At 46.2% G+C, this 22,262-nt stretch overlaps 1 protein-coding gene and 1 pseudogene across 1 annotated transcript; one reads left to right on the forward strand and one right to left on the reverse strand.

Annotated features, from left to right (window-relative positions):
* Positions 1-241: 241 nt before the first annotated feature.
* On the reverse strand, positions 242-18,354 carry Nup85 (nucleoporin 85). Its single transcript, XM_034507747.3, has 19 exons — positions 18,208-18,354; positions 17,522-17,615; positions 16,057-16,219; positions 14,350-14,420; positions 14,062-14,105; positions 11,614-11,683; positions 11,273-11,394; positions 7,027-7,161; positions 6,801-6,923; positions 6,467-6,598; positions 6,180-6,286; positions 3,619-3,702; positions 3,416-3,481; positions 3,094-3,245; positions 2,274-2,391; positions 2,094-2,194; positions 1,094-1,245; positions 661-762; positions 242-428 (listed from the first exon to the last, which is right to left on the reverse strand). Exons 1-19 carry the CDS (start codon positions 18,238-18,240, stop codon positions 327-329), a joined length of 1,971 nt encoding a protein of 656 aa, XP_034363638.1. The 5' UTR covers positions 18,241-18,354; the 3' UTR covers positions 242-326.
* Positions 18,355-21,227: 2,873 nt separating this feature from the next.
* On the forward strand, positions 21,228-21,599 carry LOC117711839 (small ribosomal subunit protein eS12 pseudogene; annotated as a pseudogene).
* The last annotated feature ends 663 nt before the right edge of the window (positions 21,600-22,262 follow it).

Below are 22,262 nucleotides of genomic sequence, written 5' to 3' on the forward strand. Positions count from 1 at the left end.
ACTGTGCATGATTCCAGATAGGTTTCTGAAGCCTTTTGTTGAAAGATAACCAAGGAAAGATGAAGGGTGGGTTAAGTGCCTCCAGAAACAGAAATTGCCAACATCATTTGGGCAGGATTGCTCCCCTTGCACCAGTCCTGTGGGTCCCTGGCTTCTCAAAAACAAAAACAAATATTGTTCATTTTGCCATGTCAAGTTCAGGACAATTTAAAAACCTCCTTGGTCAGATTAATAACTGGTCTTATATTTGCAAAACAATTTATTCTTTTAAAATCTATTTACATTGCCATACAAAGTTAGTATATTGCAACTGTCCCCAGTTTCTCTCAGGAACCCTCCAGTGAGCCTTCCCTTATGATTGCCCGAGCAAGATTCCGGGCTAGAGCCAGTCTCAGCATCTCCACCTTGGTGGTCTCTATGTCGTCGTCCTAAAGAGCAGAAAAGCAGTGTGAGGGGCAACAGGAGCATTCCGGAGTGCACAGAACAATCACAGGCTCCAACTGAGCCCAGCATAGCACTCTGCAGTGGGCTGCCTTGCTGTTACAGAACAGGTTAATAGCTAAAAGGCACATAAGAGGCTAATGTTTCAGGATCACAGATACTGAACGGAAATCTTTTCCCACTTCAACACTGAATCATCTCCCCAGGAGTTAAACTGACCTGCAGTCGCTGGGCGTCAGGCTCACCACACTCTGGCCTCCCTGAGGCCAAGTCTTCCAGGCATCGCATCAGCTCGTATGTCTGCTCTGCTGAAAAAATCACCTAGAGGGAAGAGGCTGCTTCACTCAGCTGCTCCACAGGCACAGCCTGTGTTAAGTCTAGGCATGGGTCCAAAGTCTTTGGGAAGAAGTATTTGCACACAGAGCCCTGGGCTGCTGGTGTCCTAGTCTCACATTCATCCCTGTAGTGACGCTCAACACTTGGTAGATGGCATCCTCCAGCTGTTCTTAAGTGAATGCTGGATTGGCACTTGAGCCTTGTACACACACTACTCCTCAGGAGGCACAGATGAGCTTCTGTATGGCTACAGAACCCAGCTGAGGAAGACCACCAAAGGCACAGAATAGACAGGTTACATTCAACGAAGTCTTACCTGCTTCTGTTCCAGAAGAGGAAGGGCATCTGTGAGCAGAGTCATCCAGAAAGAACGAGGTGCAATCTGAGAGGTCATGAGGGACAGCAGAAGAAAAGCAGCGTCACCAAAGCGCTTCTCCCCGTACAGCCTGTGGAACTCCCGGTACTTTCCTGTTGAGGGGTGTGAGTTAACCTGAAAATTCCTCTCTACTTACCTGAGAGTCAGAAAAGCTATCCTGGCTTTAAACTAGGAGAACTCCATATACCTAGAAATGTTCCTAGAACAGTCTCAAGTTCACAGATAAATGAAATGTAGGATTCAAAGATCTTTATGAGCACCAAATCTGGGGAAGTATCAGTAGTTCCGTAGATTGTAAGAGATCAGTTAAAGTGCTGGAAAGATGGTTCTGTTAATCATTCTTGCACAGAAGACCTGGATTCAATGCCCAATACCCACATGCCAGCTCAAAACCTACTAACTCCAGTCCCATGGGATCACTACTGGCTTCTGCAAACACCATGTCTATATGTGGTGAGCACCCATACACAAAACAGAAGTTTAAGATTAAAATACTCCATGAATCCTGGTGATATACATGAGGTAGAGGGAGACATTAATCTCTTCCTGCAGTGAACTGCCAGTTCACACAAGCAATGAAAAAAATCTCTGGTGGAAGCATGATGGGACACAGGACATGGAAACTATGCCAAACTCTCCTGAAGCCCATAATCCCAGCCTTGGAGAGGTAAGGCAAACAGACTTCTCTGTGTTAGAGGCTAGCCTGGTCCACATAGAGATTTCCAGAGGTACATAGTGCAACCCTGTCTTCGAAAATGAGTATGAAAAGTGTATATAAAATATGTCATTTTCTCATGCTATTTCATTTCCCTAATTTTGGAATTATTGGGAAATAAAATGTTACCAAACTACGCAAAGGCTAGCACATGCAAAGGCTAGCTGTCTTCCATTTCCCCAGTGTCCACTCTGGTATACCTAGGGAAAGCATGCAGACACTCACCCAGAAATGTCAGCCGATCGCTGAGCATCATGGCTGGCCCCAGATTGTCAATGAGATCCAAGTCAGAAAAGCAGCCTCTTTCACAGTAATCCCGGAGGAATCTGCAGGGCCCAACCCAAAGGTTAGAGCAGCAATACTAGGCCCTCCTCAAGCTCTAGCCAACCACAGAGCTTCACCTACCTGTCTGATACAAGTGTGGCAAAGGCAGCATCTTTGGCACGGATGCTCCAAGAGAGGGCTGAGCCCAAGCGATTATTGCGAACAGCCTTCATGGCCAAGATCTTACAGATGCTTCGAACTTTGCAGGCGAAAAGACAAAAGGCAAAGGCTTACACCTTAGTCCCTCCTATGAAAAGCCCTGTGGGGACAGGCTTGGCCTTCCTACAGCCTCACTACAATCTAAAGTATTCAATATACAACTAGCTGAGAAAACCAGAAACTTCAGTTTATTCTTGTCTTTCCTTTGCTCATACCACAGATGACCCACTCACTAGACTGGCTATCTGCTTGTCCTTGGGTGGTCTTGGTTTTCCTCTACATTAATAGTCCCACCATTTTATGGTCCTGAGACCATGAAAAACTCATCTTCCTTTTTTTAGATCTTGAACACCATGGGCTTCTAAGAATGGCTTAAGTGTGCAAGTGATTCTTATTCAGCAGTAGTGGGAGGACGAATACAAAGCTGTTGACACCTATTCCTGTTGCTCTGTGCTCCTGCCAAGCTTCCCCACTGGTCCAGGCCTTGCTGGTAGCAACCTCCCACCTACATAGGACTCTCAGCTCTGACCACAGGCTCTGAGAACCTAAAAATCAAAGGGCCTGATGTTTCTATGTTTTAAAGGCCAACCCTGGCTCTCCTGGCTCACCCTGTCGATGATGATGTCTTGGCATGCATTGTACATCGTCTCTCCAGGGTGCAGAGCTGTCACAGAGTCAGCACTGCTCAGCCTAGGGATGCCCTGACAGCCCAGAAGACAGGGTGGGGAGAGTGCCGTATCACCTTGTTCAGTCATCTGCCGCTGCTCACAAATCCTCAGCACCTTCAATGCTTTCTGCTCTGTGTTGAGAGGAATCCGCTCAATGTGCAGCTCCAAGGAAACTCGGCCTAGCTCCGGGCAGTAGTCAAAGTAATCCACCCCCAGCTGCCACAGGCTAAGGTGGAAAGAATGCACATGTTGAGAGGCTACATGGGCTGCCCCATGGCTCTGGGCATTGCCACCCAATGCTCATCCTCCTGACCCGTCTGAGCCCTCAGAACCAGCATAGAACAGTGAAGCTTCCTGACATCCACAAAGTCAGTACCATTTTGGGGGCCTTCCTACCTGTGATGAGCAAACAATCCTGAGGCATATTCCAGCAGGAGGAATTCTCTCATGTTAGAACCAAAACTGGGGGGGAAAAACAACACAGGATTGCAAGCCTGCCCACTTTGTGGCTCCTGCAACCTACATGCTCCTGTTCTACCAGCCGCCCCACTCAAAGGCCTGATGATGTAAGAAAGGGTCAGTGCATCTGGACAACTTACTAGAGATTGTGTGACTGGAGGAGTCTGCAGTGATCCAAAAGGTCTGTGAGGTGAGCTACAAACCACCAGTTGCTCAGGGCAATGCTGCAAATCCAGACACCAAGGTAAAAAGGTCAGGGGAAGGGCAAGAAGCCAGCATCACTCGACAGAGATGAGTAGGAAACCCACACATCTATGCTTTTGGAAGACTGGAGGGTTGAACAGAGAAATAGTTGAGGGAAAAGGGACCTGATGGCAAACATCCCCAGAACCCAGATAATAGAACCAACTCTCAAGAGTTGTTTTTAGATCTCTGCTGGCAACAAAAGGGCATGAACACACACACACACACACACACACACACACACACACACCAAAAAAGCCAAGTGTGGCACACATGTAATCTTGATTCCTAGAAAGGAGAAGCAGTAAGATCAAGAGTTCAAGGCTAACCTTAGTTATGTATCAAGTACAACTTCTGTCTGAACTACAGTGAGACCCCCTTACATGGTAGCAGGAGGGAAATCCTTCCCATTGCCCAGATCAGTGGTAATAAATCCTGTCAGGGAACTTAGCACTAAGCCAGGCTATCTGCTGCCACTCTACCTTCCTCTGGTCTCAGCAGGCTGCAATAGAATTCTCAATATGATACAAATAGCCAGAAGCTTTAATACTACATATATGGAGACTCTTGGAAGACTTCCCATTTGTTTGAGACTGTAGCCCTGCCCTGACCCAGAATTCCCAGAGATGCTCCCGCCTCTGCTTCCCTGGTGCTAAGACTGAAGGCATGTGCTACCTCACCAAGCAATGTTTTAGTTTTCTGAAGCAGAGTTTCAGGTTGAACCTGAACTTCCAATCCTCCTGTCTCCACTTCCCAAGGGGATGAACTACACCACCAGACAGGAAGGCTTACTTTTGATTTGTTCTGCTGGACACTCTCTACTTCAGTTAGGGTTCACTGCAGTGGGAACACACTCAGGGAGAGAGCTGTCAATCCCAGTGATGACAGTTTGACAGCCCAACTCACTAAAACTAAACTGTTGGGAAGCACTCTCCCCTGAAGTAGCTGCATGCTCACTAGGTGCCTACTAGTAAGTTCACTACTCCAGGTGCATGCAAGTGCACACCAAGAGCCACAGCACACGTGGAGGTCAAAGGACAATTTCCTCAAGTCAGTTCTTTCTACCACATGCTTTCCGGTTATCAAACTTCAGGCTTGCTGTCAAACACGTTTTACCTGCTAAATGATTTCTCATGCCCTTTATACATTTTCTTTTCTTTCCTTTCGTTTTCTGAAGATAGGATTTCACACAGCCCAGGCTATTCTTGAACTTTTGATGTAGCAGAGCTGGCCTTTGAGCTCCTGCCCTTCCCTCCCCAGCCCTGCAGGTGAGGGTTACAAGCAAGAGCACCAAGCCTGGCTACTCCCTATCAAATCATTTCCTGCGATGCCAGCTTGCACATCCCTGGAATGCAAATAAGTATAAATAAGGCAGCTCTCACACTCCAGTGAAATCCCCGACTCCCCAGTCAGGTAGGAGTCCTGGGTAGTCCTCACTGTGGCTATGAGGACAGCAATAGACAGATAGGCCTTTAGGAGGTGATGATTCCTCCCTCACAAAATGCAGTGAATTTACAAAGGAGCTTAATAGGCTATGTCCCCAGTCTCTCCCTTTCCACCAATTGAGGCTGGGCATTCCTCCCCTCTGGCTCAAACCTGTAATCATAATCCTAGCACTTGGAACACTGAGGCAGCATTGCTGGCCTGCCTGGCTTCACAGTGAACTACTTTACAGCTAAGCAATGGCCAGAAACTGTTGCACAAAACCAACCACGTGTTATCATTACAGCAGGGCACAACCACCACAAGAAAATGTGTCTCCTTGCCTTCGCTTTAGACTTCCAGCCTCTAGAATGATGAGAAAGTAAGTTTCTATTCAACAAAAAGTACAAACCAGCAGACCTACAGAAACACAGGTGAAAAGGCTGCTCCCTACCCATAATCCCTGGAGATTTTTTAACCTCCATAATCCCTTGAAATTTCAAGGCCAACCTGGGCTACATAGTCAGTACCAAGCTAGCCCAAAAACACAAAACAGGTTGGGGAGATGGTTGGTACATAAGGATGCTTGCTCTGCAAGCATGAGGGACCACACCAGGAAACAGGCCAGAGGAGAGCATGGATGCCTCCCGCAGGGCACTGAGGAATGGACAAAAGTAGATCCTTTTCACAAGGCACATTAACCACCACAGACACACAGAGCACACACACTTCTCTAAAAACAAACCACTACAAACAAGCCCTACACATGAAAAGTAACCAGGAAAGAAAGTGAACAGGAAGCAGAAGAACAAGGTGGTGTGGAAGTAGATGAGATGGCTGCAGTGTTTAAGGACAAAACTGGACCCCTAAAAACAGTGCAAAGGAGCCAGTGTGCTGCACACACCTTTAATCCCAACACAGGAGGCAGAAGCAGGCAGAATTGGAGGTCAGCCTGGTCTACATAGAAAGTTCTAGCACAGTTAAGAGGTACACAGAGAGACCATGTCAAATAAAGTTAAAATAAGGGGCGTCCTACCTGCACTCCTTGATCACTTGGTGAATGTCAAACTCAAAGGCTGCCATCAAGATGTTGTCCAGTGGCTCTGGACTGCTCTCACCTCCAAGAAACAGGTCCAGACTAGACTGTGGAAAGGGGACACCTAGTCAGTGTCCAAGATGGAAACAGAGACTTGAGGGGGAGGGAAGGACAAGACTGCTGCATGGGGAGTCTAGAGAGGAGTTCCTTCCCAAAGGACTGAAGTCAAAGAGCCTTCCTGTTGCATGGAGGCCACATGGAGAAGTCCCACACACGCTGTCACTCACCTGGGCGTAGAAGTGCAGGTCAATGGGCTTCACGGTGGGGTTAGAATACAGCAGCCTAGTCACTAAGAAATGGTACCAGTTGCTCAGAAGCTCCTTCTGCTCCAACAAGGTGGCCTCATCCCCCAGCATGATCTGAAGAGAGACATTCTCTGAGATCTGTCCTCACAGGGAGGTTTCCTATGACTCATCTGGGGCCACGGGTCTCAATTAGAAATGCAAAGTCCTCTCTGTCACAGCCAAGTGACTTAACAGCCCTCTCCAAGGAGACAGCAGCACCTTGATGCCTGGGATGCCAGGGTCCCAGGGCAGGTCCCCAGCCCTGACTGTCCCACACCTTGCAGAGAGACTCCAGACGGGGGTTGGCTGCAAACGTGTTGTCCTGCAAGTGTCGCTCGCACTCCTCACGCCAGTGCTGCCACTTCAGCTCCAACTCTGTCAGTGTCTGAGTGTTGCCAGGCTGGGGGACAGGCCAGCTGTGAGACTCTCAGCTCCCAGACCCACATGCTCCCTGATCCCTGCCTCCCAAGACCAGGCAGTTACGTAAGGCAGCTCCTACATACACTGAGAATGGGCATCGTCCTCATCAGATCCCCAAGGACTCGGCACATGCCTACAGAAGACGGGTTGGCATCAGCTTCTTTGGAAAGCATTTGTCGTGCCTCATCCAGCCGGCCCTGAAGCACCAAAACAGTCACCTGCAAAGAGATGTGGGCCCATGAGCCTCAGCAGAAGGCTCCGCACAGGAAGTGCTGACTTCTCCAGATGGCCTTGCCCGTAGATCAGCAAGAACTCCTCCCTTCTAGCACTAACTCCCAGTGCTGCCTGTGCTAGCTGGTTTCATGTCAGCCTGTCACAGCCTAGAGTCAATCAGAGACAGGAACCTCAACTAAAAAAATGTCTCAATAAGAGCAGGCTGTACACAAGCTCGTAGAGCATTTTCTTAACTAATTAGTGATTGATTGGCGGAAAGAGCCAGCACATTGTGAGTGGTGTCATCCCTGGGCTGATGCTCCTGGGTTCTTTCAGAAAGCAGGCTGAGCAAGCTATGAGGAGCAAACCAGAAAGCAGCCCCCTCCATGACCTCTGCATCAGCTCCTGCCTCTAGGTTCCTGCTCTGACTTCCTTCAGTGATAAATAACTATGTGGAAATGTAAGCCAAATGAACCATTTCTTCCCAAACTTGTTTTGGTCTTCGTGTTTATCACAGCAATAGAAACACTGAAAGCTGGGCAGTGGTAAGTGCATGCCTTTAATCCCACTTGGGAGGCAGATGCAGGTGGGTCTCTATAAATTCAGGGCCAGCCTGGTCTTCCAGAATAGCCAAGGCTACACAGAGAAAACCTGTCTCCAAAAGAAAAAAAAAATGTATATATTTATGTAGCTGGGGAGGGTTGGGAGAGGGCATCTGCACGTGAGTACAAGTAACTGCAGAGGCCAGAGGAGCCGAACTTACAACCACGCCAACATAGGTGGTGATCAACTCAACTTGGGTCCTTTGCAAGAACAGCCAGTACATGCTCTAGATCGCTGAGCAATATGTCCAATCCCAAAATTCATCATAAGCATGTATAAAACGGCCAAAAAAACTTTTTAATGGAAAAGAAGAATATCAGGGCTGGGAGATGACTCAGTCAGGAAAGCTTAAGTCTTGCAAGCTCAAGGACCTGAGGTCTATGCAAAGACCAGTGTAAGCATGCTAGTTGTGGGGTACACAGCTGTAATCCCAGAACAAACAGGACTCAGTAGTCGGGTTCTGTCACATAGGTCCACCCATAATGTGAAGAGATAAAAATACTTCTCAGAGCCGGGCGATGGTGGCGCACGCCTTTAATCCCAGCACTTGGTAGGCAGAGGCAGGCGAATTTCTGAGTTCGAGGCCAGCCTGGTCTACAGAGTGAGTTCCAGGACAGCCAGGGCTACACAGAAAAACCCTGTCTCAAAAAAACAAAACAAAACAAAACAAAAAACTTCTCAGGCTGGAGAGATGGCTCAGAGGTTGATAGCACTGACTGTTCTTCCAGAGGTCCCGAGTTCAATTCCCAGCAACCACATGGTGGCTCACAACCATCTATAATAAGGTCTGATGCCCTCTTCTGGCATGCAGTCATACATAATAAATACATAAAATGCATAGAAACATTCAAGGTTATGTAACTATGTACACAGGTAAAAAAAAATCTGTTCATATATGTGTGGCCAGAAATAAAGCTCAGCGGCATAACACGCACACACACACCCCTCTACTAAGAGCCAAACATGGTGGCTTACATGTGTAATCTTAGTATTTGAAAAGCTGAGGAAAAAAACCTGCCATGAATGGCCGGCATGGTGTGAAACTTTATCTCAAAACATCAGAAACTAACACAAGCAAACAAACAAGTGAACACAGGCCCTGCACAGGGGCCTCCTGTAAGCAGAAACACACACCAAACAATGTTATGGGCCTAGATAAGTCAGTCAGAGGTAAAAGCCTCCCCCAGGTCCTGGTCATCCTCAGCATCACATGAAACTTAAAATGATGGCAAATGCTTGTAAGCAGAAAGACCAGAAACCCAAGCTCATGCTTGGCTTAACAGCAAGGCCATAAGAGTTCCAGTCTCAGAAAAACAAAAACAAAACAAAAAAAGGGCTGGATGAACAGCTCACTAGTTAAGCTCACTGCCCTTGCAGGGGACCCCTTGAGGCCCTCTTTGGCCCACACAGCCAACCAGCACACATATGGTTCACATACATAATATACATACATTCACAGGACTAAAAATACATTCATGTTTTGTTTGTTTGTTTGGTTGGTTGGTTGGTTGATTGGGTTTTTCAAGACAGGGTTTCTCCGTGTAGTCCTGGCTGTCTTCGAACTCAGAAATCTGCCTGCCTCTGCCTCCCAAGTGCTGGGACTAAAGGTATACACCACCACTGCCCCGATTTTTTGTTTGTTTGTTTGTTTGTTTTGGTTTTTTTTTTTTTTACATTCATCTTTTTTGTTTGTTTGGTTGCTTTGTTGAGACAGGGTTCCTCTGTTTAGCCCTGGCTATCCTGGAATCCCTCTGTAGAACAAGCTGACCTTGAACTCAGAGATCCACCTGAGTTCTGGGATTAAAGGAGAGTACTACCATCACTGGAAACTGATTAATCTTTACAATACAAAAAACCAAAGATTGGAATGTACAGTGCTGGCTGAGACATGATCTCACAATATTGCCCAGGCTGTCCCCGACCCCTGAGTTCAAGTGGTACTCCAACCTCAATCACCAAATAATTGCAACCAGATTCTGCCCCAGTTGCTAACACTGTGACCAAAGCCTGGGGTTCCAGGAAGCTCAGGAACAGAAGAGAGCTTTCCCACCATGCTAAGCACTTGCCTAGATTTCCAAGGTCCTGGGTGCAGTCCCCAGCACTTCCAACACAGGGTGACCAAAGGCTCGGGGGAACCCGACTACATGCAATGGCTCAGTGTGTAGCAGTTTGCTTCAGGGAAACTCCAGTGCCCATAAACAATGAACTGATTGTACAAGTAAATTTATATAAAACATACAAAAAACTATCAGTCACACACATCACCTACGCATATGTACTCAAACTCCCAATGTCGCCTCTGATAGACTGCCCTCCTTGAGTTCCAGACTCATATCTCCAACAACCTAGTCAGCATCTAAACTGTGGACTCAATTAAGTGTCTACACAGCATTCCCTCTCCTTCATCAGATGCACACACCTACCCACCTTTGTCCCACATCCTCCTTGCCAACTATATTCTTTTTGTGATGGTGGGAACCAAACACAGGGACGAGTGCATGCTGGCCAAGGGCTCTACTACCAAGTCCCATCTCCAGCCCCCCTGACCATTTCTATGTTTTGAAAGAGTCTCCCTATAGTGCCTCAGAAAATACAAGGTAACAAAGATCTATATACCAAGACCCTGTCTCAAGACTAAAAAGAAAGCTAGGCCTAGTATGCATTCAAGAGGTAGGATCATGAAGCCAGTCTGGTTTAGAAACGAGCTCCAGGCCAGTAGGGCTACATAGTAAGACCCTGTCTCAAAAAGCAAAGCAAAGCTAGTTTCAGGACAGCCAGGGCTACACAGAGATACCCTGTCCCTGTCTCAAGGGGGAAGAAAAATGGGCCAGTGGTGGCCACACCTTTAATCCCAGCAGTTAGGAGGCAGAAGCAGGTAGATCTCTGTGAGCTCAAAGCCAGCCTGGTAGGGCAGACAAGCCTATATAAAGAAACCCTGAATTAAACTATATAAACAAATTCAACAAAATAGGGCAACAAAGTAACCAAAAAAGACACTTTCTCTTCCTGTGGTGCTGGAGACCTTGGTGTCCCAGATGCTATCTATGTAGGCATTCACTACAATTCCCCCTCAAGCCCCTTCGTCAGTGCACCTCAAACCTTCCTAAAGTCCACACCCTTTAATACAGCTCCTGCTGTGGTAACTTCCAGCTATGGAATGATTCCACTGCTACTGTCATGAATAGTAATGAAAGTGTCTGATATGAAAACCCTCCGGGGGCCATGAGCCACAGGTTGTTTGTTAACGGTTGCCCTAGAGTATTCTCCTACCTCAGCCCCCATCAACCACCTAGCAACTTCATACCTTCTTTTCCTCAGATCTACAAACAAAACCCTCCTCTTCCAATGGCGAGTTTACCAAGTATTACTCTCCGTGCTACATTAGTTTTAAACTGTTCTGGAGCAGAGAAGCAAAGATGCAAAACCTACTCCACATTCCTAAGTTCAGAGGGCCAGGCCACGGCTGGAGCAGGAGGATCTCCCAGTCAGCTACTGCCGTTCACACACACTCACCAAATTCCAGAAGCTCTCATGCTTGCTCGGGTTGTCACTGCCCAGGACATCTGCCGACAAACTGTCCACCTCGCATACATGTAGTCGGACCCAGTCAAGAAGATGAAGGAGGAGAGGGCCAGCTGAGGAGAGACTCATGTCACATGAAGACCCCAGCTTCATCTGCAGCATGTCCCACTCCACCCAAAGTACAGACCCTGATGTAAATTTAAAGCAGAAGACCTGACTAGAGAGAGGGTTATTCCTTGCAACTAGGAAAAACAGGACAGGGACCCTGTGATGCTATGACAGAGTTAGCCTGGGCTAAGCGAGGCTACATGAAACAAACAAACTGGGGTTACCTGGTGCTACTTCAATAAAAAGAATCTCACACAGGTTCCAAATGAGCTCCATAGCTGACAAAATGGAGACCTAAGGAAGAAATGGAGACCAATTTTAACTAAGAATATTACTGAAATGTGAATGCAAAGCAAAGAAACACAATAGACTGAGTCACAAACCCCAAGTCACCGAAACTCCTACAGCAGGATTCCCACCAAGCAGCCCAAGAGAGGATTTCAGACAGGGAGATAAAAACCTGCAGAATTTCATTAATTCTAAAACTGGTGATTTTATTTTAATGTGAATTAGAAAAGTAAACTAGCGGGCCAGGCAGTGGTGGCGCGTGCCTTTAATCCCAGCACTTGGGAGGCAGAGGCAGGCGGATTTCTGAGTTCGAGACCAGCCTGGTCTACAGAGTGAGTTCCAGGATAGCCAGGGCTACACAGAGAAACCCTGTCTCGAAAAACCAAAAAAAGAAAAAAAAAAAAAAAAGCAAACTAGCATAACACACTGATGCTCTTGAGGAATTGTGGGTTAAGAAGGTACCTTATTTGAGTAAAAGAAAAAGAAAATTTTGAGAAAGTTTGTCAATTAAAAAAATGTAAAACAAAATTGTAAAGTTGGAACCAGGACAGTGGGCCCCACACCAGTAAACTTGCCACCCAAGACACCTAGGCAGGAGTACCAACAGTTCAACGTCTGCCTGGCCTACAATCCCAGCACTTGGAATGTAGGGGATCAGGACTTTCAGGCCAGCCTGAACTATTTGAGATCCTATTTAAAAAAGAAAGGAAGGAAGGAAGGAAGGAAGGAAGGAAGGAAGGAAGGAAGGAAGGCAGGCCAGTTAGTCAGTAGGTCTGTGGTCCATGTGCCGAGGACTGAAGCTTAGGAAAGAGGCTATTAAAGGCTGAGTCCAGATGCTGAAGGAGATCTCAGCAGTGAAGAGCACTGGTTGCTCTGGCAAAAGACCTTGATTTCATTTCCAACATCCAAATGGCAGCTAACAACTACCTGTTACTCCAGTTTCAGAGGGTCTGACACCTGCTTCTGACCTCTGCAAGAACAGCACACACACACAACGCACAGACATGCAGGCAAATAAAATAAAAATTAAATCTAAAAAGAAAAAAAAATCAAAGACCAGGGCCAGGTATGGCAGCTCACACTGTAAACCCAGAATTTGGGCTTCTACAACAGAAAGATCAACACAAGACCATGGCCAGCTTGTGCTACAGAGACCCTGCCTCAAAAACAACAGATGGCAGGAGATAATAGAATCTGCTGTGCAAGCATGAGGAACAGAGTTTGGATCGCAGCACACAGATAACAAGGTGGAGACCTGACCACATCTGAGGCCTCAGCTACAAAGGCAACAGAGAAAGAAGGGTCACTGCGGCTTGTTGGCGTCCAGCAATGGAGAAAAAAAAAAAAAAAACACAACCCCCAGGTTCAAAAAGAAAGAGAATGAGCAGAGAGTGACAATGGACACCCAACATCCTCTTCTATCCTCCGCATGCATGCACAGGTGCACTTGTACGAAGGTACACACAATGAAATTTTTTTTAAAAGGGAGACATGTCGGCTGAGGGAATAGCTCAGCAACAGTGTACATACTTAGCACACCTACAATACCAAGACCAGGCACTGCAAAACTGAAAGAGCAAAGCCTGATATAAGATGCTCCCACCTGGGGCTGGAGAGATGGCTCAGTGGTTAAAAGCACTGGCTGCTCTTCCAGAGGTCCTGAGTTCAATTCTCAGCAACCACATGGTGGCTCTCAACCATCTGTAATGGGATCCCATGCCCTCTTCTGGTGTGTCTGAAGACAGCTACAGTGTACTCATATACATACAATAAATAAATCTTTAAAAAAAAAAAGAGAGAGAGAGAGAGAGAGAGAGAGAGAGAGAGAGAGAGAGAAGAAGAAGAAGAAGGAGGAGGAGACCTGGACCCTGCCTTTAGGAAGACGAACACCCCCACCCCACGTCACCCTCCTTCAGTTCAGTCATCATCACCCCTTGTTCGAAGGGAAAAGCACACACTGTACCCATCAGAGACAGCATATTTTCCCTGTTCATTAGTTAGAAAAGCACTGGGGTCCTACTGAGGAAACGTCACCTTCTAGTTCTGCTGAATTATAACCACTTGCTGCTCAGCAAAAATGTTGAGTTCATAAAACTAAGCAGTAGTCCTAAAAGCACAGTTCTCCATCTCACGTGACAACTCACAAACACCACCTGTTAGGCCTCATCTTTGCCACAGGAAATGAAAACCCAGGATTTATCAAGTAGATCCTGTGTTCTCATGGGCTAGACCTACACTTTCAAAGTCTACTCGCCATCCCATAGAGCTGCTGATCTACCTGGAAAGGAGAATCCTCCTACAACAGGGACCACAAAGCCACCCTAGGCCCTAAGGACACAAAAAGACACAATGTTGCCAATACAATGAGAGCAGCTACCCCTTACCTGGCTGCTGAACTGCCGGCCACTGGCTGGATCTTTAGCAGCAACTAGCAGAATACAAAACACCTTGAGTCAATCAACCTGAACTGATTGTATTCGATCTCCTATGGCCTCAGAATCCCCGTATGGCTTCTGCCTTTGTTTCTTTTACCACCCACCCATTTTCATGTGAATCCCTTATGTAACACACATCAAAATAAGGCACTATTATGAACTGCACAGTAGCCTCCTTAAAGGCCTCTGGAGAAACAGCACCAGATAACGTGCTTCAAATATACACAGGATTCTTACTTGCAACCTGGTGCATTTCTTCCATACAGGCCCGTATGACTGATCGGTAATTTTTACTCACTCGAACCAATCTACAAAAAAATGAAATGACATACAATATGACATGGGACTGTCTCTTGATGCTAGAAAGAGAGGAATCAAGACAGGAGAGGGACAGACTGCTCTTGTGGAAACAACCAGATTTGGTTCCCAACACCCACATCAAGTGGCTCACATCAATCTACAACACCAATTCCAGGAGATCCGAAGTGATCTGGCCTCCAGTACATTTAAACTCATGTGGACACACCATATCAAACAAACAAACAGCTGGAGATTTGTCACAATGGTTTTAAGAGTGCATACTACTGTTGGAAAGGACCAGAATTCAGTTCCCAGCACCCATAACAGATGGCTCGCAACTAGCTGTAACTCTGGTTCCAAAAAATCCAATGGCATCTTCTGGCTTCCACAGGTACCTGCACTAATATGCATATATGCATACATAGTTAAAAATAAAATAAGTCTGGACTGCATAGATGGCTCAGGTTAAAAGCACTAGCTGTTGATAATTGATATGGGAGACGGCACCCCTAGCTGGTGGTCCTGGCTGCTATAAGAAAGCAGACTGAGCTGGGCAGTGGTGGCCTTTAATCCCAGAACTTGGGAGGCAGAGGCAGGCGGATTTCTGAGTTCAAGGCCAGCCTGGTCTACAGAATGAGTTCCAGAGGACAGCCAGGGCTACACAGAGAAACCCTGTCTCCAAAACCAAAACCAAAAAAAAAAAAAAAAAAAAAAAAAAGCAGAAGCAGACTGAGCAAGCCTCGGGTAGTCAGGCAGTGTGCAGCACTCCTCCACAGCTCTGCATCAGTTTCTGCTAAACTGCGAGAGGGCCTGGCCCACAGCCCGAGCTCCATGCTTCTGAGCACTGAACCAAACAAGCCTGGTAGTCATGTCTGTAACCCTGAGCTTGAGAAGGCAAGAATACACACATATTTGAGTATACACACAGTCTGTGCTACAGGAGTCAGTAGAGTACATTCAAGATGTATAAAACCCAGCTTCACCCGCATCTACTTACCAAGCTCAAGCAAAGGAAAACCGTCCCCCCCCCCCCCCAAAAAAAAGTGAATAAATAAATAGGAAAGGAAAAAAAATGAATCCCGGCCTGGAGGGCTGGCCCAGTAACATGGCTGAGCAGCCGAGCAGTCACAGGCAGCTCGAGCCCTGCCACCTCAAAAGGAAGCAAGAAAACAAATCCTGATTCCTTGTCAAAAACACAAACTTCAGAAGCAATTACTTTTCATTTGCCTTGTCTGCTGACCCTATACTTATTTGTCTTGAGACAGGGTCTGGCTTAAGCAGCTCTGAGTGGCCTAGAACGCACTATGATGACCACTGGCTCTTAAAGATCTGCCAGCCTCATTTTTAACTCTTCCAAGAATAGATCTAATTCAGGGGATTCTTTGGACTAGCCTTCCTTTCACGTTATTTCTCTTATTTTTTATTTTGGTGGGTGGTGGTGTTCAAGGGACATATACAAATGAAGTAGGAATGCGAAACAGAGTTGATATATCAAGCCAAAAAGTCTTCCAACAGCATTTACACAAGCCACAATTACATCCTAGGAAGATGCACGGGAGAAGAGGAATCCTGCAGTGCTCTGACACTCACAAGGAAAAGGACGCCCCTCACAACTTCACCACAGCTTCAGCGCCTGCCACTTACTGAGCTTTCCTGGACTTCCCAGACAGTTCTTCCTCAATTTTTTGCAGGCCAACAAAGATTCCATGGGATTCATTGAAGAGTTTTCTCAAAATCTGAGAATAAACATCCATGTCTTTCCGTATGATGTAGATAAAGGGGCAGCTCGGCACCTTCTCTGATTTGTCTGTAACAAAACAGGAAAAAAATTAATTTAATTTAACATCCATCATTTTCTCCAAAAGAGGAAACATCCCAGTATTTCCAATTCTTTAATTACAAAACCTGGCTGAGCATGGGTGCACATAGCTACATATTCAGCCGGTGGAAGAATGAGACAGGAGGATTAAAATTCAAGGGAAGACTAGTGCACACAGTAGGCCAAGCAAGCCAGGTCTACATTTCAAGAAAAAAAGATTCTTTTCATCTGGTAGGGTAGGCTGAGATTACAATACAAGCAAGCAACACAACAGAGATTCTTCTTTTTTTGGTGACATTGATGATGTAATGAAGGATGTTACCCATGCTAAAGAAGTTTATCACTGGGCCACTGAGTGATAGCCTATGTCCTTGGCTTTTGAGAATGGGTCTGGCAACATATCCCAGGCAGGCCAAGAACCCTCTATCCTCCAACTACTCCACACAGTAGAAAACCGAGGATTGCAAGCGTTGCCTGAACCCAAGAATTTGCCTTTAGCTGAGGCAGAAACACAGTAGGACTCATTTCTTTTTGTTTGGTTGGTTTTGTTTTGTTATTGGTTTCTCAAGACAAGGTTTCTCTGTATAGCCCTGGCAGACCTAGAACTCATTCTGTAGATCGAGCAGGCCATGAATTCACAGATGCAGCAGCCGCTGTCTCCTGAGTGCTGGGATTAAAAGGTGTGCACCACCACAGCTGGGCTATACGGCTCACTTCTAAAGGTTAATTCTAGGAAGGGGCTGAAGAGACGGTTTGGTGACTAAGACCACTGGCTGAAATTTCATGCATTTAATCCTAATACTCAGGAAGAAAGGGCAAGTAATTTCTGAATTTGAAGCCAGCTTGGTCTAGAGCCAGTTCCAGGACAGCCAGGCTACACAGAGAAACCATCTCAAAAAACCAAAACCAAACAAACAGGAAGTACACAGGCAGCTCTTCAAGAGAACCTAGGTTCAACTCCCAACATCCCATACGGCAACTCACATATATACTTCTAGTTCCTAGAATCCAATGATCTCAATTTAAAAACTACTTAACGTCAAGTGTTGTGCCTCACACCTCAAATCCCAGCACTTTGGAAATCGAGGAAAGAAGATGTAGAATTCATACCTTATCCTAGGTATGCTGTTGCACAAAGACAAGCCCACTAGGACTGCATAAGGGTAACTTGTCTCAAAATAACAAAAAACAAAGTTCCAAAATTAAAAATGTTGCCAAATAACTTCAGTTTCCTACCCCAGCGAGTCAACAAATGTGCCAAGAAAAAAGTGAACAAGAACTACTACCTACCTGTTTGGTGGAAGGAAGTTTCACACAGGAGCATCTCCCCTGGGCCCCAGTCAAAACACATTTGCTTCTTCTTGGAATTCACACCTGGAATCCACTAAACATAAGGCATAGGAGCTGTGAGCCCCAGGAAGGGTTATTGTTTTCATCCAACTTCCAAATGTAATTACGGACACCATAGACCAGGCGGGCAGCCTAAGTGGTATCCGATGGTTCCCTGCACATATCCAGACATATACACATACTTAAAAAATATTTTCTAAGCGCAAGCGGAATAGAGTACAAAGCGACAGTCTATAGTCTCCGGTGAGGAAAAAATATACGCATTTATTAAGCCTCGGGCCAGGATAGCAGGACAGGGAGAAGTCAACTGAGCTCTTGGAGCGATGGTGTGGGGCTTGCACCAAGCTCATTCTAACGCCCAAGGGGGAAAACTAGAGAAGCAGAAAGGTTATAAAAACAAGGGATGATGCACTGGGACTTCCACGGCCCCGCCAGTATTCACATGACCTGAAGCCTAGGGACCACCATCGCCCTAACCTAGTTCCCAGTTAATCTGACATTACGGATGGTGGCAACTGTGTCCAGGAAAGAAGCATGCGTCCCGCATGTAGGGAGGCAAGCCTGAAGTGAGCAAAGAAACGTAACCCTCATAGTGCGACAAAGTAAGCCTCTTCGAGCGCTCTTACAGTTACTGCGGGTTCGCAGTCGAGCTCCTCCATAGCGCCGTGCGCGCCACGGCCGGTACCCCGCCGAGCTGCCGCGGCTCTCCGCTCAGGCCTCCCGCTCACAGCCTGCTGCCAAAGAGGACCCCTCCGGGGCGGCTTCTGCAGCGCCTGCACACCTCAACACCTCAGAGCCCTTCGTCTCATCCAGACCCAGCCCCCTGCAGCCTTTCACACGTGTCCTACTATCCCAACCTAGACACGACTCACAAAAACGGCGCCAGGAGGCACCGGTCCTCACGGAATATTCCCACTAGATCAGGCGGCGCTGTAGACAGTCCTGCACTAGGAAGGAGGAAAGACCCCGGAGAGGCGGTGGTTAAAGGTGTGCGCATGCGCCGGTGTGTGCTGGCGCATCTATTGGGATTGCAGAGCTATTCTGCCTCCACAATCCTACCTATCTATTAGCGGTAGTTGTGGTCCTTCCCTCCTGGCCTATGTTATTAGAATCTCCTCAGTCCCTTTCCGAACTCCGACCAGTATAACGCGCTTATTTTTGAATTACTCACGGACACTTTACATCCCAAAACAACGGGACTTCATCAACCTTCTATGTACTGGCAACTTTTCTTTCCTTAAGATTATTCTGAACTACCTCTACCTTAAATTGGAGGGCATACATGACTTGGAAGTAGAACTTGGTGGCATAAACCGGCAGTTGCAGCAATTGGGAAGTAGAAACTGAAAAAATCGGGAGTTCAGAACCGACCTTAGGTTGAGCTCATGTCAGGGCTAAATGAGACTCAGCCTCAAAAAATCAAACTCCCACAAGTCATTAAGGAAATAAAAAATAAAAATCTTTCTGTCAAATTTTCGTCCAAATCCTAATTACTGAAGTCAGTGATTTTGGGGGGGGGGGGGGGGGCTGGAGTGTTGCCTCAGTGGTTAAGAGCATATGCTGTTCCTCCCAGGAACCTGGATCAATTCAAAGCACTTACATACAAGTAAAACAATCCCAGGCAATCTGATGCCCTTTTCTGGCCTCTGTGGACACCAGGCACACATGTAGTACACAGACATGCAGATATGCATACAGGCAAAACACCAGTATATGTACAATAAAATAATTTTTTTTGTTGTTTTTTGGGGGGGGATTAAAGACATGCATTACTACCACCACCCAGTGACAATATTTACTTATTTATTTATTAGAATTATTTGTAGGTGCCGGGTGGTGGTGGCACACGCCTTTAATCCCAGCACTTGGGAGGCAGAGGCAGGCAGATTTCTGAGTTCGAGGCCAGCCTGGTCTACAGAGTTAGTTCCAGGACAGCCAGGGCTACACAGAGAAACCCTGTCTCGAAAAACCAAAAAAAAAAAAAAAAAAAAAAAAAGAATTATTTGTTTATTTTATGTACATGAATACACTGTCACTGTCTTCAGACACACCAAAAGAGGGCATCAGATCCCCATGACAGATGGTTGTGAGCCACCATGTGGTTGCTAGGAACTGAACTCAGGACCTCTGGAAGAGCAGTCAGTGCTCTTAACTGCTGAGCCATCTTTCCTGCCCCCCTTATTTTTGTTTTTCTGTTCGTTGTTTTTTCCTTCATGATGTCTGTGTGAGGATGTCTGTCCATGGATTTGGAGTTACAGACAGTTGTGAGCTACCTTATGGGTACTGATAATTGGACCCAAGTCCTTGGGAAGAACGGCCAGTACTCATAAGTGCTGGGCTATCTCTCTAGCTCCAACAATATAGATTTTTAAAATTTTTATGTTTATGATTACACTGTAGCTATCTTCAGACACACCAGAAGACAGCATTGGACCCCATTACAGATGGTTGTGAGCTATCATGTGGTTGCTGGGAATTGAACTCCGGACCTCTGGAAGATCAGTCAGTGCTCTTAACCACTGAGCTATCAAGAATATTTTTTAAGGACTTAAAAAACAAACAAACATTTTTTTCCAAGTAAAAATAGTGATTAGCTGAGCTTGGCAGCTCATGTTTATAATCCCAGCATTTGGATCCCTGAGGCATAAGGATGATGAGTTCAAGGCCAGCCTGGGCTATAATCAGAGAATCTCCTTGACAAAATATACCTATGATTCCAGTAGCATAATTTGCAGCAAGATGGTAAGACAACCATCATTAGCCCAGCCCTCGCTAAGTAACCCAGACTAGCTTCAAACTTATACTTGTGCTCCCATCCCAGCCTGCCAAAAATTTCTTTTGCAGATATGATTTACTGACTCTACAATACTTTTGGAGTGTTTTTGTTTTTGGGTTATTTTTTTTTTGTGGAGGAGGTGTGTGTGTGTGTGTGTGTGTGTGTGTGTGTGTATTTGCTCACCAGTGGTGTGTGGGGGAGTGTATACAAGTACTGGTAGCTATTTATTTATTTATTTATTTATACCAGTGCAGAGGCCAGAGGAGGACATTGAGGTTCTACTCTGTCCATGTCTCTGTCTTATTCCCTTGATAACATATTATCTCACTAACATGGAGCACACTTGTAAGTGAGGCTGGTATACACTCACACTTGAAAATAAACAAATGGCTGGAGACTGGAGACAGCTCAGATGCTCCTCCTACTTTTGCCGATGACACCATCAATTTCCAACCTCCAGCAGGTGGCTCACCCATCTGTAACTCTAGTTTCAAGGAATCGATGGCCTCTTCAGGACTCTGTGTTACACATACATGCAGGCAAACACTCACATATGTAAAACATGAATTTTATTTTTGTTTTTTCGTGACACAATTTCTCGAGACACGGTTTCTCTGTAGCCCTGGCTGTCTGGGAACTCACTCCGTAGACCAGGCTGCCTGGAACTAAAAGACCTGCCTGCATCGGCCTCCTAAGTGCTGGAACTAAAGGTGTGGGTACCACCACCTCCCAACAATTATTTTAAGAAAATAAAAGTGAGAACAATTAAATAAAGATTATCATCAGAGTTTTTCCCTTGCCGTCGCCAAGTTGCGCTGAGGCAGAAGCTTGGGTGCGTTCAAGATTCGGCGTCACCTGTAACCCACCGCCATGGCAGAGGAAGGCATAGCTGCTGGAGGCGTAATGGACATCAACACTGCTCTACAAGGTGTGCCGAAGAACGCCCTCATCCACGATGGCCTAGCCCATAGCATAAACGAAGCTTCCCAAGCCTTAGACAAGCGCCAAGCCCATCTCTGTGTGCTTGCATCCAACTGTGATGAGTCACGTATGTCAAATTGATGGATGGCGCTTTGTGCCAAGCACCAAGTCAACTGGATATAGGATGACGACAAGAAACTAGGGGAATGGTAGGCCTCTGCAAAATCGATCAAGAGGGGAAATCACGGAAAGTAGTTGGACTATGGCAAAGAATCTCAGGCCAAGGATGTCACTGAGGAATATTTCAAATGCAAGAAATGAATAAATAAACCGGGCAGTGGTGGCGCACGCCTTTAATCCCAGCACTTGGGAGGCAGAGACAGGCAGATTTCTGAGTTCTAGGCCAGCCTGGTCTACAGAGTGAGTTCCAGGACAGCCAGGGCTACACAGAGAAACCCTGTCTCGAAAAAACAAAAAACAAAAAACAAAAACAAAACAAATGAACAACAACAACAAAAGAAATGAATTAATAAATTTGGCTCATTTTTCTCCTCTTGTTAAAAAGAAAATTAGCAGAGTGGCTGGAGAGATGGTTCAGCGGTTAAGAGCACTGACTGCTCTTCCAGAGGTCCTGAGTTCAATTCCCAGCAACCACATGGTGGCTCACAACCATCTGTAATGGGCTCTGATGCCTTCTTCTGGTGTGTCTGAAGACAGCAGCTACATTGCACTCATATAAAATAAATAAGTAAATCTTTTTTCAAAAGTTGTCAGCAGAGTATGTTGATACCTTGAAATTCCAGAATTTGAAAGGCTGAGGCAAGAGGATTGCCATGAGTTCAGGTCCAACAAAACTATGTCTCTAAAAACTAAAAGTTAAAAATAAGCAAGCTGTACAAAGTTAATTGAATTTTGGGGTGTTTTGTTTTGTTTTTGAGTCAGGGTTTCTCTGTGTAGCCCTTAGCTGTCCTGGAACTCACTCTG

The sequence above is a fragment of the Arvicanthis niloticus genome, chromosome 6 (genome assembly GCF_011762505.2).
Source record: "Arvicanthis niloticus isolate mArvNil1 chromosome 6, mArvNil1.pat.X, whole genome shotgun sequence".
NCBI lineage: Eukaryota > Metazoa > Chordata > Mammalia > Rodentia > Muridae > Arvicanthis > Arvicanthis niloticus.